This window comes from Triturus cristatus, chromosome 7 (assembly GCF_964204655.1).
Source record: "Triturus cristatus chromosome 7, aTriCri1.1, whole genome shotgun sequence".
Taxonomy (NCBI): Eukaryota; Metazoa; Chordata; class Amphibia; order Caudata; family Salamandridae; genus Triturus; species Triturus cristatus.
This window is the reverse complement of record NC_140590.1, coordinates 1,781,163,018-1,781,178,183: the sequence shown is the minus strand read 5'-3', so window position 1 is coordinate 1,781,178,183 and position 15,166 is coordinate 1,781,163,018. Positions and strand designations below refer to the sequence as shown.

Genomic DNA, 15,166 nt, shown 5'->3' with positions numbered 1-15,166 from the left:
CTGCTGTACTACACAGGGCTGAGTTTTCTGCACTCCAAGAGCTTTGCAGAGCACAAAGTGCATAAAAAAACAGTAATCTCGGCGAATGGAGCAGAGTTCACTGCCCAGGCCTAGTCTTGAGTATTCAGGTGTGTTTTCTTTAATAACAGTCATATATATGTCTTTTTAAGTCTTCAGGGAAAACTCCTCTCGTTAAGAAGTTGTTGACGAGTGTTCTGACTGGAATGGCAGCTGAAGTTGTTAAGAGTGTTTTGCAGATGTGAGGTGAATAAGGGTCTGAAAATCTAGATTCATTTACTGTGCATTGATATTGTAGTGGTATCTTCCCCCCCTGGTGGGGTTGGTTTGAAATGTTGTGGAATTAGAAAACAGGTGTTTTAGATCTCCATGTTCCACCTGCGACTCCTTCTGTATTTGAACACCCATACAGTAATTATATGTGAAGGTGTGCATAGAAGCCCATGTTGCTGCCAAGCAGATGTAATTTTTCGGTACATTTGCCAGAAAGGCCAATGTTGCTCCCTTTGTCCATGTGTAGTGTGCTCTTTGTTTAGAAGGAAAAGGTTCTCCAGGTTTGAAGTAGCAGGTTTGTATTATTTGTACTATCCATCCTGTGATTGTCCCCTTAGCTACAGGTGTGCTCATAGTCACTCTTACAAATAAGACAAACTGCTGATTTGCCTTTTGTAGGCTTGTTTTTTCTTGGATATAGTACATGAGCACCCTTTGCACATGCTATTTATGTAGTGCTCTTTTGGCATATGCTTTTGGATTTTGAAAGAACACAGGTAATTGAAATGTTTGGTTGACATGGAATTGTGGCACCTTCTTAGATATGAACTAAGAATTGGTTCTTAGAACTACCTTGTCTTTGTGTGTTTGTGGGTAGGGCCCTTGGATGGTGTACACTTGTAATTTGCTGACTCCACGCAGAAAACTGATGGCTATTATTAAGGCCTTTTTTAGTGTTAGGAAATGAAGTTCTGCTTTTTGCGTTGGCTCAAATGTTTCTGTCATTAGTTGACTGGGCAAGTTTTTGGGATTTAACATAGGTGTTGGTGTGACCTTAGGCGGGGCTACCTTCTTTGAACCTTCCAGAAACCTCTTCATTACCGGTAATGTAAAAAACCTTTTCTTGACAATCCCCTGGTGTAGGCTACAATGGCAGTCGTGGACTTTGAGTGACGCATATGCTGTTCAGTATAAAAGTAAGGTATGTTAGCACTGCGTTGCCCTGAATCCTGCTTTCTAAAATATTTTATCTCTCACACAATTGGACAGATTTGTTCCACTTAGTGGTATAGCATGTATGTGTACTAGCTCTTTTTGATTTTCATTGTTCTGGATGGAAGGTGGAGTTGACCAAATTGCTGCTAGACTAAGAGTGACTGATTCCAGATGGCATAATTGTTCCCTTTATGTTATGAGCCAGTTGTGTGTGGGTTTGAGAGGAGTTCTCTGTCCTGATATTTCCACAAGGTCTAAGAACCATTTTTGCCTGGTGCCAAGAATGAGTGTCTGAATTTGTCTGACAACATTCATATTAGGGGTATCAGTGGAAAGGCATACACAAATGTCTCTGACAAGTCTATCGACAGAGTATCAGGGGTGGAATCACTGACAGAATATCGAAGGTCAGAATATCGACCTACAGAAATATCGACACAAGAATATCAAAGTCAAGAATATCAACAGCCTATCTACATTATGGTAAGTACAAACATATTGAGAAAACAAATATTGATCTCAAAAATATCGTTGTTAAAAATATCGTTTTTTCTTCAAGTTAAAAAAATAATGTAAAATAAAGTAAATAATACATATAATTAAAATAAACAGTTACACATATTTTAAAATGTTTAAAAATTATAAGTAATATATATATAATATAAACATAAATTAAACATATACATATAATATAATATATATATATACTTACTTATTAATATGTTTTATAATTATTTTAATAACTTATAAATTGTTTAAAAATATCTATCTATTTATAAATACATAAATACACATAAAACAATAATATAAATTTAAATTAAATAAACATATATTACAAATTAAAAAATACTACATTAACTAAAATAATACAAACATTATTAGATAGCGGAGGGAATAAAATTACTATTCCAACTCCAAACAGTGCAACAGTAGGGAAAGTGTTGGATAGCGTAGGGGTAAAAATTACTATTCCCACTCCAGTGAGTGTAACAGTAGGGAAAGTGTTGGATAGCGAAGGATAAAAATTACTATTCCAACTCCAAACAGTGGAACAGTAGGGAACATTTTGGATAGCGTAGGGGTACAAATTACTATTCCCACTCCAGTGAGTGCAGCAGTAGGGAAAGTTTTGGATAGCGTAAGGGTAAAAATTACTATTCCCACTCCAGGGACTGCAACAGTAGGGAAAGTGTTGAATAGCTTAAGGGTTAAAATTACTATTCCCACTCCAGTTAGTGCAACAGTAGGGAAAGTATTGGATAGATGAGGGGATAAAATTACTATTCCAACTCCAGGGACTGCAACAGTAGGGAAAGTGTTGGAAAGCGTAGGTGTAAAAATTACTATTCACACTCCAGTGAGTGCAACAGTAGGGAAAGTGTTGGATAGCGTAGCGGTAAACATTACTATTCCCACTCCAGTGTGTGCAACAGTAGAGAAAGTGTTGGATAGCGTAGGGTTTACAATTACTATTCCCACTCCTGTGAGTCCAACAGTAGGGAAAGTGTTGGATAGAGTAGGGGTAAAAATTACTATTTCTCTTCCAGTGAGTGCAACAGTAGGGAAAATGTTGGATAGCGTAGGGGTAAAAGTTACTATTCCAGCTCCAGTGAGTGCAACAGTAGGGAAAGTATTGGATAGCGTAGAGGTAAAAATTACTATTCCCACTCCAGTGAGTGCAACAGTAGGGAAAGTGTTGGATAGCGTAGGGGTTAAAATTACTAATTCCACTCCAGTGAGTGCAACAGTAGGGAAAGTATTAGATAGCGTAGGGGTAAAAATTACTATTTCAACTCCAGTGAGTGCAACAGCAGGGAAAGTGTTGAATAGCGTAGGGGTAAAAAATACTATTCCCACGCCAGTGAGTGCAACAGTAGGGAAAGTGTTGGATGGCGCAGGGGTTAAAATTACTATTCTAAATACATTGAGTGTAACAGTGTGGAAAATGTAGGATAGCGTAGGGGTTAAATTAACATACTTATTAATTAAATAATTTTTGTGAAATAAATAACATAATAATTAATTAACAAAAAAAATGAATAATAAACACCAATAAAATTAAATTAATATTAACTTAAATAACATTAAATTATTTCCCACCCTATTCCCCCATTAACACACAACCCGCTAAACTTAAAAAATAACACAATTAATTTACTCATCAATTAATCAATTAATAAAAAGTAATTACCAATGAAAAATTAACTAACAATAAATTAATAATCAATACCAATTAAGAAAAATTATTAATTACTTAATTGTAATAAATTACTTCCTACCCTATTTCCCTATAAACCCACAACTCACTACACCTAAAAAATAACAACATTAATTTATTCATCAATTAATCAATGAAAAATAATAATTACCAACTAATAATAAATTAACAATAAACTAATGAACAATAACAAGTATTAATAAAATAATTACAATTAATATAATTATAATGTAATCGATTAATAAAAATTAATTACCAATTAATAATTAACAATACATTAATAATAAATGACAATAAATAAAAACATATTAATTAGTTAACTATAATTAAATTACTTCCCACCCTATTCCCCTGTAAACCCACAACCCGCTACACATAAAAATTAACATGATTATTTAAATTATCAATTAATCAACTGATCAAAATGTATTACCAATTAATAATTAATTAACACTAAATTAATTAACAATAACAATAAATACCAATTAATAATACATTAATTATACTTAATATAATGATAAATTAATCAATTATAACAATTAATTACCAATTAATAATTAATTACATTAATAATCAATAACAGATTGATTAATTTATTATAATTAAATTACTTCCCACCCTATTCCCCTATAAACCCACAACCCACTCTGATACTCAAATGCAAAATGTACTTAAAAAAATTACAAATTTCTAAACATTTAATACATATATTTAAAAGTATGACAAATACATTTAAAAAAATGTTAGACATACATATAAAATACATACTAAAATAAATAACACTAATATAAATATCGATATTATTAACAATGATATTTTTGCTAACAATATTACTTACTTCGATATAACAAAAAAAACAATACTACTTACCTTAAGGTCGATCTTCTGGTCACTGATATTCTTGACATCGATATTCTGTCCCTGCGATATTAAAATCTCGATATTAGTGTAGGTCGATATAAAAAAATCTATATTTTGACTGCGCACCTCAGGGGTGTGTGTACCTGGATAAGATGTTTTGGCATCTTGTGATTTGTGGGCTTGCGAACAAGTCCATGCTTGGAGGACCCCACCTCCTGAAAAGGTTGTTCAGGGCCTCTTGCTTTAGCTCTCACTCGAGGGATGCATTTCAGTGCAGGTTTAGCCTGCCTGATTCTACATTTTGAATGCCTGGTAGGTGAACCATCTGCACTGTTGTGTGTCTTTGAATTGCACATCTTTATATCTCCTGTGCTAGTTGGCACAGGTGGAAACATTTCAACCCTCCTTGATTGTTGAAGAAGAACATTATTGTTGTAATGTAGGCCGGGATCAATACTGTCTTTTCCTTCACCTGCACCTCAAAGGCCTTCAGTGCTAGGAACACTGTTTTGAGTTCGAGACGGTTTATGTGTTTCACTTCTTCTACTGGGTAACACAGACCTTTGATCTTTAGATTCTCCTTGTGTTTTCCCCATTCTGCTTGAGAAGTATCTGTGGGGATGGTCACTGTTGGAGCTATAACTGTTAGTAGCTTCAATGATCAACCCACTGTAAAGTGGTGTGTGCTCCACCAGCTTTTCTCCTTTTGATTCCTCTCTGTGACACCACTTAATCATCCCACCTCCCAGTGGTCGGTGACAATTTGTTGTTAATCCATTCTAGTAATGGACACAGGGGAAGCTAGGTCTGTGATGTGAGCAGTATGCATGATGTCATTATACCCATCAGCTTCATTTCTGTCTTCACTGTCAGCGGCTGACCCTTCCGGTCTTAAGGTATAGGCAAGTTTATTCTGTGAATGCCTTGACTGTCTTTGGCAATGGGTGGGCTCTTTCTGTCCTTAAGTTCAGTATCGCTCTCAGGAACAATTTTACCTTTTTAGGCTGTGGCAAAGACTTCACCTGGTTTATTGAGATCCCAAATTGTAGACTGTCAGGGTGACAGTTTGTATATCCTATTGACACTTGTGAGTTTGCCAAAAATAGCCAGTTGTCCAAGTATGAGTAGATGTGCATGCCTTGTCTCAGGTGTGCGGCTACTGATGCTAGATATTTTATTAATACCCTTAGTGTAGATTTTATGCGGAAGGGTGCCATCCTCAAATGATAGTGCACCTTCTCTATTACATATTTGAGTACTTTCTGTGTCTTTGATTAATTGTGAAATGTAGATAGGTGTCCTATAGATCTATTGTGACCATGAAGTCTACTTTCTTCAGGAGTTGGATGACCTCTTGCAACTTTGCCACGTTGAAGTGTTGCATCCTTATGAGCTTGTGCTAAAATCCTAGGTCTAGAAATGGCCTTCTTGTGATCTCCTGTTGTCATGCTAGGGAACAGGAGAATTGACTTCACTTTCTTGTCTCTCTTCGTGGCACTCTTTCTATTGCTTATTTCTTGATGAGTTATGTTACCTCTTGGTGCAGTTGTAGTTCTTTCCTATACTAATCGCCTCAATGTTCAACTCTTGCTGTAAACCACTCTCCAGAATGCATCCTCTTTTGACTGTTAACTTTTACATATAATGCAGTCTACTTTTCCAAAACTTGACTATGCACTGTAAAAACTTCTATCCTCTTCTGCACCCATTGCTTTGTATCAAGATTTGTATTACATAATTCAAACTGTCACATATTGGTGTCAATTTATTTTAATTTGAAAGTGCCTAAGTGTCATATTTACTGTTTTCATGTTTTACAAACGATCCCTCAATGCCTAAGCAAATCTTTTAAACATTGGTGATGTGATCAGCGTATTTCTTGTCCCCTTTTATGTTATAATGATTTTTTCTTCTTGCCAGGCATTCACATTCCCCAGCAACGCTGGCATCCCACTGGGTAAAGGTTTTGCTCCAAACTACGTCAGACTAGAAATCCACTATAACAACGTAATGTTGCAAAGCGGTAGGTGCTTGGGTGTGGGATCCATCGCTTTCCTTGACTGTATGTTCTACTTTAGAAAGGACCAGATCACTTGGGATCAAAGATGTTGCCTCTTTTATAGGCTTCTTAATTCCTGGTTCTAACGCTCAAGACTCCATGAGTGTGAAAATCTTGCTGTATAGGGTACACTACAGCATTTATTTCACATCAAAGTGGAAAGTGAAAATGTGCCCAATTAGGATAGATACGCAAAAAACGAATACATAAATACACTGATGCACAATACTATAAATTGCCTTTCAGCAATTTGAAGCAGAATACTAGTTTGAAGCAAACTTCACTTTTGATATTTGAAGGTCTTTTAATTAGTTTGTATGTCATCATGATGCCTTGTATGTAGGAGAAGTTGTTCATGAGTTTCCAGAACTATTTTCTTATAGATTGTGGTTCCAAAGTCCTCCAATAAATAACTTCTTCACACATTTAGGGGCCGATTCCGATCCTGGAAAAACCGGGTACAAACCGTCGGTCGGAGCGTTTTCTCCGTCCGACTCGTACCCGGGAAAAAAACCCTACAAACTTGCAAGTACGATTCGTACGGAAACACCCTTTCGTACGAGTCAGAAAAAACACCGACCGACAGTAAAATACATCCGAATGTGATCCGGGACACCGCGGACGTGACGTCCGGACGGAGTTAGGCATGTTTTTACGTACCAGCAAGTACGATTAGTACCGACTGCAGTCCGGATGGGAATATTTTTACGGCACCCAAAAAGTGCCGGAAAAGCTAAGTACGTGGCGATGCGAGCTGATTAGGGGGCCCGGTACGCGCCGTACCCCGCCCCCCGTATGTTCGCGCCGTACCCCCAGCCTCCCCGCGGATGGACGCGCCGTACCCCCCAGCCCCCCGTATGTACGGAGCGTACCCCCCCCGTATGTACGGTGCGGACCCCCAGCCCCCCGTATGTATGGAGCGTACCCCCAGCGCGTAGCGCTGGGGGTCCGCACCGTACATACGGGGGTGGGGGTACGCTCCATACATACGGGGTGCTGGGGGGTACGCTCCGTACATACTGGGGTGGGGGGTACGCTCTGTACATACGCGGGTGGGGGTACGCTCCATACATACGGGGTGCTGGGGGGTACGCTCCTTACATACGGGGTGGGGGTACGCTCCGTACATACGGGGGTGGGGGGTACGCTCCATACATACGCGGGTGGGGGTACGCTCCATACATACGGGGGTGGGGGGTACGCTCCGTACATACGCGGGTGGGGGTACGGTCCGTACATACACTGTTGGGGTGGGTGTACGCTCCATACATACGCGGGTGGGGGTACGGTCCGTATATACACTGTTGGGGTGGGGGTACGCTCCATACATAAGCGGGTGGGGGTACGGTCCGTACATACGGGGGTGTACATACACGGGTGGGGGTTCGACGCGTACATACGGGGGCTGGGGGGGTTCGGCACGTACATACAGGGGCTGGGGGGGTGCTCTGAGCGTACGTACGGGTGCTGGGGGGGTGTTCGGCGCGTATGCGGGCACATGTCTCCATGGTTGCTATGGGAGTTTGGTTCGGACGGTGTTTTTTCCATACAGTTGTAACTTCGAACGCACGGGACGGATAATACTTGCGCGTTCGGACTTCACTGTTCACATTTGTAGGGTAAATCGTCCGGGGACGTGTCGGACACATTTTCCGACACGAGGACGTGTGGGGAAATTGTCCCAATGCGATTCGTATGGACTTTTCCCCATACGAATCGCACTTGCCAGTTTGTACGGCACTTGTACGATTCGGTCGGAAAAAAATCTGGATACGATTCGTACGGGGAAATTTTTTCCAGGATCGGAATCGGCCCCTTAAGGTGAAAGGGTTATCTTCTGGATTTCGGTTAAACTGTCCCAAGAAGACATATTTCACTCCCACAGAGTTGTTTTCATCACAATTTGACTGCTTCGAGAATTAAATGGACAGGATTGAATCCTTCCTTTCACAAAAGCCCTTTAGAATAGGTACAATCCCCCCTACCACATTTACAACCAAATGGAAAGGCAGCCTCAAGGTAGAAACATTTGTCTTGCATGTAGAGGGGTGAAGAAACCGAAGATCATTTATTGTTCTTTTGACAAATTATCGTAAGCAGCTAAACATTGGATTGTCCTCTATGTCGTCTCTTAGGTGTCCACCAGTGCAGGGCATGTAGAGCAGACTCATCCCCTGTCATTGTGTTTTTCCATTGCTAAGTATCTATAGAATATTTGGTCAATTTGGTAAATTGTTCTCTATTTCTGCCCCCACAACCCTAGCCCACTCCCAGTTAGTCAATACCCCGCTCCCAGGCCATTTAGATAACATTTTTAATATTGTATTGTATGGCTTTAATGTTCCTATCATACCAGTGTTGTTATTACGTAAGTTTGTAAATATTTGTTTAATTAATTGTTTTTAATCATTGTTAAGGTGTGATATACTTGTGCTGTATCGCCGATTTGGTACTTTCATTGTCTATGACTGAAATAATATGCTAATGACATGACTGCACATTTCAGAAATCTAGACAGAGATTTCAATATTTTGGCATACACCTATCCAAAGATAAGGACAGTTTCACAGAATATAATCTAATACTGGGAGTGGCATGCTGCAGGGCAGATAAGACGCACTGGAGGACCCTTACATTGACCCTGTGAAAGAGTGCTGCATTGTGAAAGATGGTTATCTTGGGGCAATTCAGTAATAGTTGCATGTGATTAAGACAGTAACCTTCATGTCAAAAATGTTCTGGCAAAATAAATACCTGTGTATTATGCAGTCTGTATCTGTAGATCTATGAATGATGAACAAGAGCAATTTCACTATACCTGAAACCTGTTGCTTTTTGCTTAAGTCTGTTCAGTAATTCTTTGTGCTAACATAGTAAACAGTAAAAAGTTCACAATCTGAAATATAGGAAAGCATCATCTAAAATTTGCCCTAAATTTGGAGTATCACTACCCTTCCACCTGTCTAGATAACCAATCCTTGTAAGATTGAAACTCTTTGCACGGTCTGCAAATCAGAAATCTTCATGCTCAAGTAGGCAATTGCATGAGCCTTAGCTTCTTTTTACTTATCCTCTAGCCTTCCTAATATCTAACACATGGCTGTTATCGGAGAGCTAGCAATACTGACTTTTGGACCTTTTTGTGAAATTTGCTGAGTGAGACTGTATAGTGCTTTTCATAGATTGCCTTACCAGCTTTGATCTCCTTCTGAAAAGAGACATTGCCCACAGTTTTCAGTGTGAACAGACCAAAGAACATCTGTGCCAAATCTTCGCTGCAAGCACTCGCTGCAGATTTCTGCTAATTAAGTGGAGGTGCCATAGTGTCTTCATGTTGAGGCTTACCACAGAAGTGAGTGCTTGTCCAGACTTACAAGAATCTGCAATTTTGAAATACTTGTTAAGAAGATTGAACGATTCTTCATTGTCTGAGTAGGAGCTCCAAGAACATTTGCTTTTGGTAATTGGCATTGGTGACCCCAAGGCTTATGTTTGCTGTTGAGAACATAGAACTGCTTACACAAGGGAAGTGCCCAAGAGAGTAAGTTATGACCGGGCCATGTGATTACATTCAGAGTTCAAAGATGTTTTTTGAAGCAATTCTTGAATTGGGCCCATCACTTGGTAGGTTTTTGTATGAGAATATAATAGGCTTCCTATTCCTGTCTCAGTTATTTGGAGAAAATTGTTCACCTCTTTAGCTTGCTGTTAAAGGACCATTCATGCAAATCATAGTGCCTTGGTTGTTTGACCCACCCAATCTTATATTTGCCCATTTTCTTCTTTCAGTAGCATGTGTTAAAGCAGGACTTTTAACAGCAAATTAGTCAAGAAACCAGGTGGCACTGACTGATCTTGTTGTTAGACAGCTCCAGTTCATAACTTTGTCATGGACTTCAATCATCTCTGGATCATAGATACTAAATTGATTAAAATGAATCACATTGGCCTTCTATCTTACAGATCAGAACAAGAATTAATGTGTGTATGAAAATTACGTGGACTCAGTAGAAAATCTGAGATAAATGTAAAAAGCTATTTCCAGAAGAACAATAAAACTTGACATAGGACAACACCTGAAGAAAAGCATAGAATTATTGCCCTACATATCCAGCTGTTGCTTAAAAACATTACGGCCTAACAAGAGTCCCAGTTAAGTGAAGATGCGATGTTATTTAAAGGTTTACTACTCGTGCAGGGGTCCTATGCTTCTAAAGGGATAATTTTCATTATTTTTCTCTGAAAGCACTACTGGACACAACTAGAAACTTGACAAAAATCATAAGCCAATACTTATATCGATTTGAAATTTACAGAAATATGCTTCATCTGTGTTGGAAAGTGATTTATTAGTAGTGATAAGTAGAGACTGACCGCTAGTAATTATGCCACAAAAACAATAAAAGGTTCACTTAAGGTCTCAATAAATTAATCCCTTGCTTAACCCTTGAGAGCTGGCAACAAGCAGCAAGGCTTAACTTAGGAGACAGGTGTGCAAAGCATTTAGAAACACCAATACATTAAATAAGTGAGACAACACACAACAAAATCCAACAATAATTTATAAACATAGATTATCTATGTATGAACAAATAGACACCAAAACAACAAAAAACAAAAGTCAAGAGTTCTTTACACTTACTTTTAGTAGTGTTTCCTGATGCAGGAAAGTGGTGCACAGCACCAGCACATGTTTCAGATGTGCTGGCTTGCTTCTTGGGGTCTGGCACTACAACTTCCACAATGCACCTGGTCAGCTTATGGAGCTTTTCACAAAAGTTGCTCATAACTGAACCAAACCGCTGTCACTTCTTCCAGAAGGATTCCCTTTGAAAACCAGTTTGGCCACTGTACTTTCCTTCCTGTAGCTTCTGAAGCTGCAGTTCTCCTCACACAAGAAATCCATTGTCTCTCTAGTAAGCTACTTCACACCTCATTAAGACAGCTTAGCTCAGCCTGGCAGAGACTAGCCAATCAGGAGAGGGCATCTGGAAGGCTGGATTTTGGCTTACAGAAAATAAAGTTTAATAACTTATTTCTGTTATAAATCTAACAGTGGCAAGTTGTTGGATTTATCATGACCATCATTTTAAGTCCTTAAGTGATATTTTTAGCTCGCGCCTGTCAATATTTATACTTAAATAAAATATTCCAATTTTAACTTTTAGAGCTCATTATCTACAATGGGGTAAAATAAATTGGGCTATTCCTCTGTCACCAGGGCTTATACAACAGCTTTTATAACGTCCCTGCTTATAGTTACATGGTATCCTACCCCTTGGACACCTACATGTAAAGATAAGGTAGATTATGATTTTGCAAGTACCTTTATTTCCAAAGTAGAGTTTGCATAGAATTACAAGTTAAAGGCAGCCTGTAGGGCAGGACTGGCTTTTAAAATGTCAGCAGACACCACAGTAGAGCACTCTCTAGTGCAGGGAATCTACTGGGCATCTAAACCTCCTTGCCTTATTATATACTTGGGACTTACAGGGGTCTGTCACTGCCAATTCTAATTATACCTAACCATGTACTTTTAAACAGAGCACAGGCCCTGGGACAGGTTAGCAGTGCCCAAGGCACAATTAGAGTTGGGAAACCAGCACCGAGCAGTCAAAATGGGGGCAAAAGGGGGACACTGCAAAAGGGTCCTGGTTTCTCACAATCTGACAAATAACTTCTTCTGTGTGCCATGTGGAACCTAAATCCACGTTATATTAGACATGGTCCTTAAACCTTGAAAAGCTTAAGACCCATATATCACTGTACAACATCCTGGACAATAGTGAACTGTTACATTAAATCATTAAAGTAGAATCGTAACAATCAATCCCTGCTAGTTGGTTTGCTCAATATTTATATTGTTTGGTCATGTTCCTATTATGGTGCAGCTGAAACCAGGGCACAGTCCCCCAAACTGTGTTCTGGTCGGAAACCCCCCTCTCAATAGCATCATGGGATTGTGATAGCGAATACCTTGAATGGCCAAGGGTCCTTGAAATTGGTCTGTAAATAACTATGCTTACCTCTGCTCCAGTCAACAAAGGGTTAATAGTAATGTGTATACCTGACACATTAGGGAAGCTTCAAACAAAGAGCAATCTGAGCAGAGACAGTCAGACTCTTAAAAAGGTCCAGTTATTTGATAATCAAAGGCATTTCCTGAATTATGTTGTATAGAATACTTAGCCCGGCACAACTGCATAACTATCCATATGCCGAGTACCCCGTCATTTTTGGGTTCCATTAGCTATGGCAATGACATAGGCAATGGAGGGAATTAGATGCAATAGGGAAGGTGCCCACATGTTTTTCCATGCCAGCAATAGCGAGAACCTGAGTTTTGGCAAGTGCATAAGCATACACATTAGATATTTTTCTAAGCTTCCTGACATGAGGACAGGCGGAGGCCTCGATATGGCAGACATTAGAAAGGTAGATTGGAGTTATATAATTTTAAAATGTGCATCTACATTGAAAACAGTTCAACTGAACAAAGTATTTGTTCAAAGAATTCTGGGAATATTGACTCCTTTAATAAGAATCAACATATTCTTTAAGATATTTGAGGTCCCACTGAGGTTTCTGTTGCAAATAACCCATTAGGTCCACTTGGAGTGTTTATTCTGGGTGTAAACGATGAAGATGCTGCTTTGTTTTCACATCTACTGTATAATCAACCTGAAATGTCTCTTTAATAGTAATTCAGGGGACCAAACTAACAAACCCTCAATACCACTGGCAGAGGGAGAGGCAACTTTTGAGAAGGTAGGCAATAACATAGGTAGGCCCCTAGACTTCCCTTCCACCTTTTTGATAGGGTAATTGTATGGTTGCAGCACAGGCTTGACAAGAACTAGAAGGAAAACCCAACTGGAGCATTACTGCTAACCATCAGTATGAACATCATTTCCTTTCTAGAATGGCGATTCCAAATCATGTTTTATGTGATATAGGGTCTTATCTTTATGTCATTTAAAAGACATGAGCTATAGATGTTGAGTAATCTAGAGGTCTGCTACTTCATGGCCCTTCCAAACAGCTAACCGTGTGCTGAGGTCTTTAAACAAGTCCTTCAACTTGAAGGGTGCGAGGAGCATGTCCAGATGGCTAAGCCATCCTTCTCCCTTTCTATGTACAGCTAGCTATACAAGAGTATATGATTACATATATTTTATTTACTCCGTTGTCAAGCTGTGAGGGAGCTTTAGTGTTGTGTGAGAGGGGTGAGCTAATACCACCAGACGACCCTCCCAAAAGACATCATCTGTGGACTAGCAGCAGGAACATAAAATGCCCAGTCATCAAGGAAGTGACACAGGCATTAGATACAAGTTAAAAACTTATTTGAAACTGTATAACAAAAGGTTTTTCTGAAGTAGCACAGTTTTTGATAACAGATTAGGATTGTACAATCTTTGAAGCAGTCAACTAACATAATGATCTGGGATAAACTCCACTTTGTGTCCCCACTTTGAGAGCTCAGGGGAGGAAGATCAAGTTGTTCATTACTTTCTACACTGAACAGAAAAGAAGCCCCAGCAGAGTCCAGTGCTCTTACAAGCTGATACCTGAATGGGAAGGCAGCTCTTGTCACTGGCTAGCTCATTGCCCTGTTCTTTTGCTGTGTGACAGATTGACAAGTGTATTAAATCATGAAATGTAGCAGTACACTTGTAAAGAGCGGGGTACATTGGATGTGAGATAGGATGCACATTAATATTAAAGGCAAAGTGAGCAACAAATTGCAAATAGGGATAGGTCAGCCCCACCACTCACTGCTTCAGAGAGCTTCCATGAACTAAAAAAATGAGGATATATAAAATGTGGATTAACACCACACTTATAGAAGTGTGACATCTACTGTGTTGTTTTAAAGTTAAAGTTACCTCTTTTGATATTCCTTTAACTTTTCTTTAACTTTTCTGGTTTTTGGAGCACCATCAGAAACCTGGTGCTTCTCCCTCATCTAAGTGAGATGTGTGAAGTGGGAGTTTTGCAGTGCAGGATAATCATCCAGGCTCGTGAAATAAATACATAAAATTCGGCAACTGATCATATTAATATGTCAATTATAGAGTACAAATCTTACACTTTAGACAATATTGCAATTGAAGAGAGTGTGTAGGGATAAAACAAAAAGAGTTTTAGCAGGTATAACTGTTATTGCTGATAAAAAACTAACATGCTTACAATTTTCCTCACCCTATCCTGAGTTGCGTTTTGCCTCATGTTTTCCTTGTGAGAAATTGGGTTCTTGGTTGGCTGGGGTGTGAACCCTGGTCAAGCAACAGCCACAAACTTTTGTAGGGTGAACCACAAAAACGAATATAGCCTTTTACATGGCATGCGTTTACAACGCATGCGATTACAACGTGGTCATTACAACAGCTTGCTCTATGGGGCGCGCTGGATTTAGGAATAGTATAATTTGCTATTCCAACTCCAGTGTCTGCAACAGTAGGGAAGGTGTTGGAATAGTAAATGATACTATTCCATAGTTTAGACCGCGTTGTATTTGCATGCATTGTAACACATGCGATGTGATGGCTGTTTCCCCACAAAAAGTCACTAAATGTGCATCTTTTATTACTGGGCTCGGGAATCATTCTGGAGATGTGAAAAACTAATTGAAAAAGCCCTTATGGGGTGGGTTGGACACACATGAGCTCAGCTTTTTTCCCAGTACATATATATTTGTATAGAACAGCATTGTGCCAGAGGAAATAGACGCAAATTCTCTAACTTCAAAAAGTGATTCTGGATTCTGACGAAAGCAGAGCATCTACATCACATTCCAG

The 15,166-nt window shown here is 39.3% G+C and overlaps 1 protein-coding gene across 1 annotated transcript in view; it reads left to right on the top strand.

The window, feature by feature from the left end:
* Positions 1-15,166, top strand: part of LOC146813095 (putative DBH-like monooxygenase protein 2) — a 786,120-nt gene that overhangs the window by 212,536 nt on the left and 558,418 nt on the right. The window contains exon 6 of the mRNA XM_085620073.1: positions 6,227-6,329. Within this exon, the coding sequence (XP_085476199.1) occupies positions 6,227-6,329 (103 nt within the window). The remainder of the gene's footprint in view (positions 1-6,226; positions 6,330-15,166) is intronic.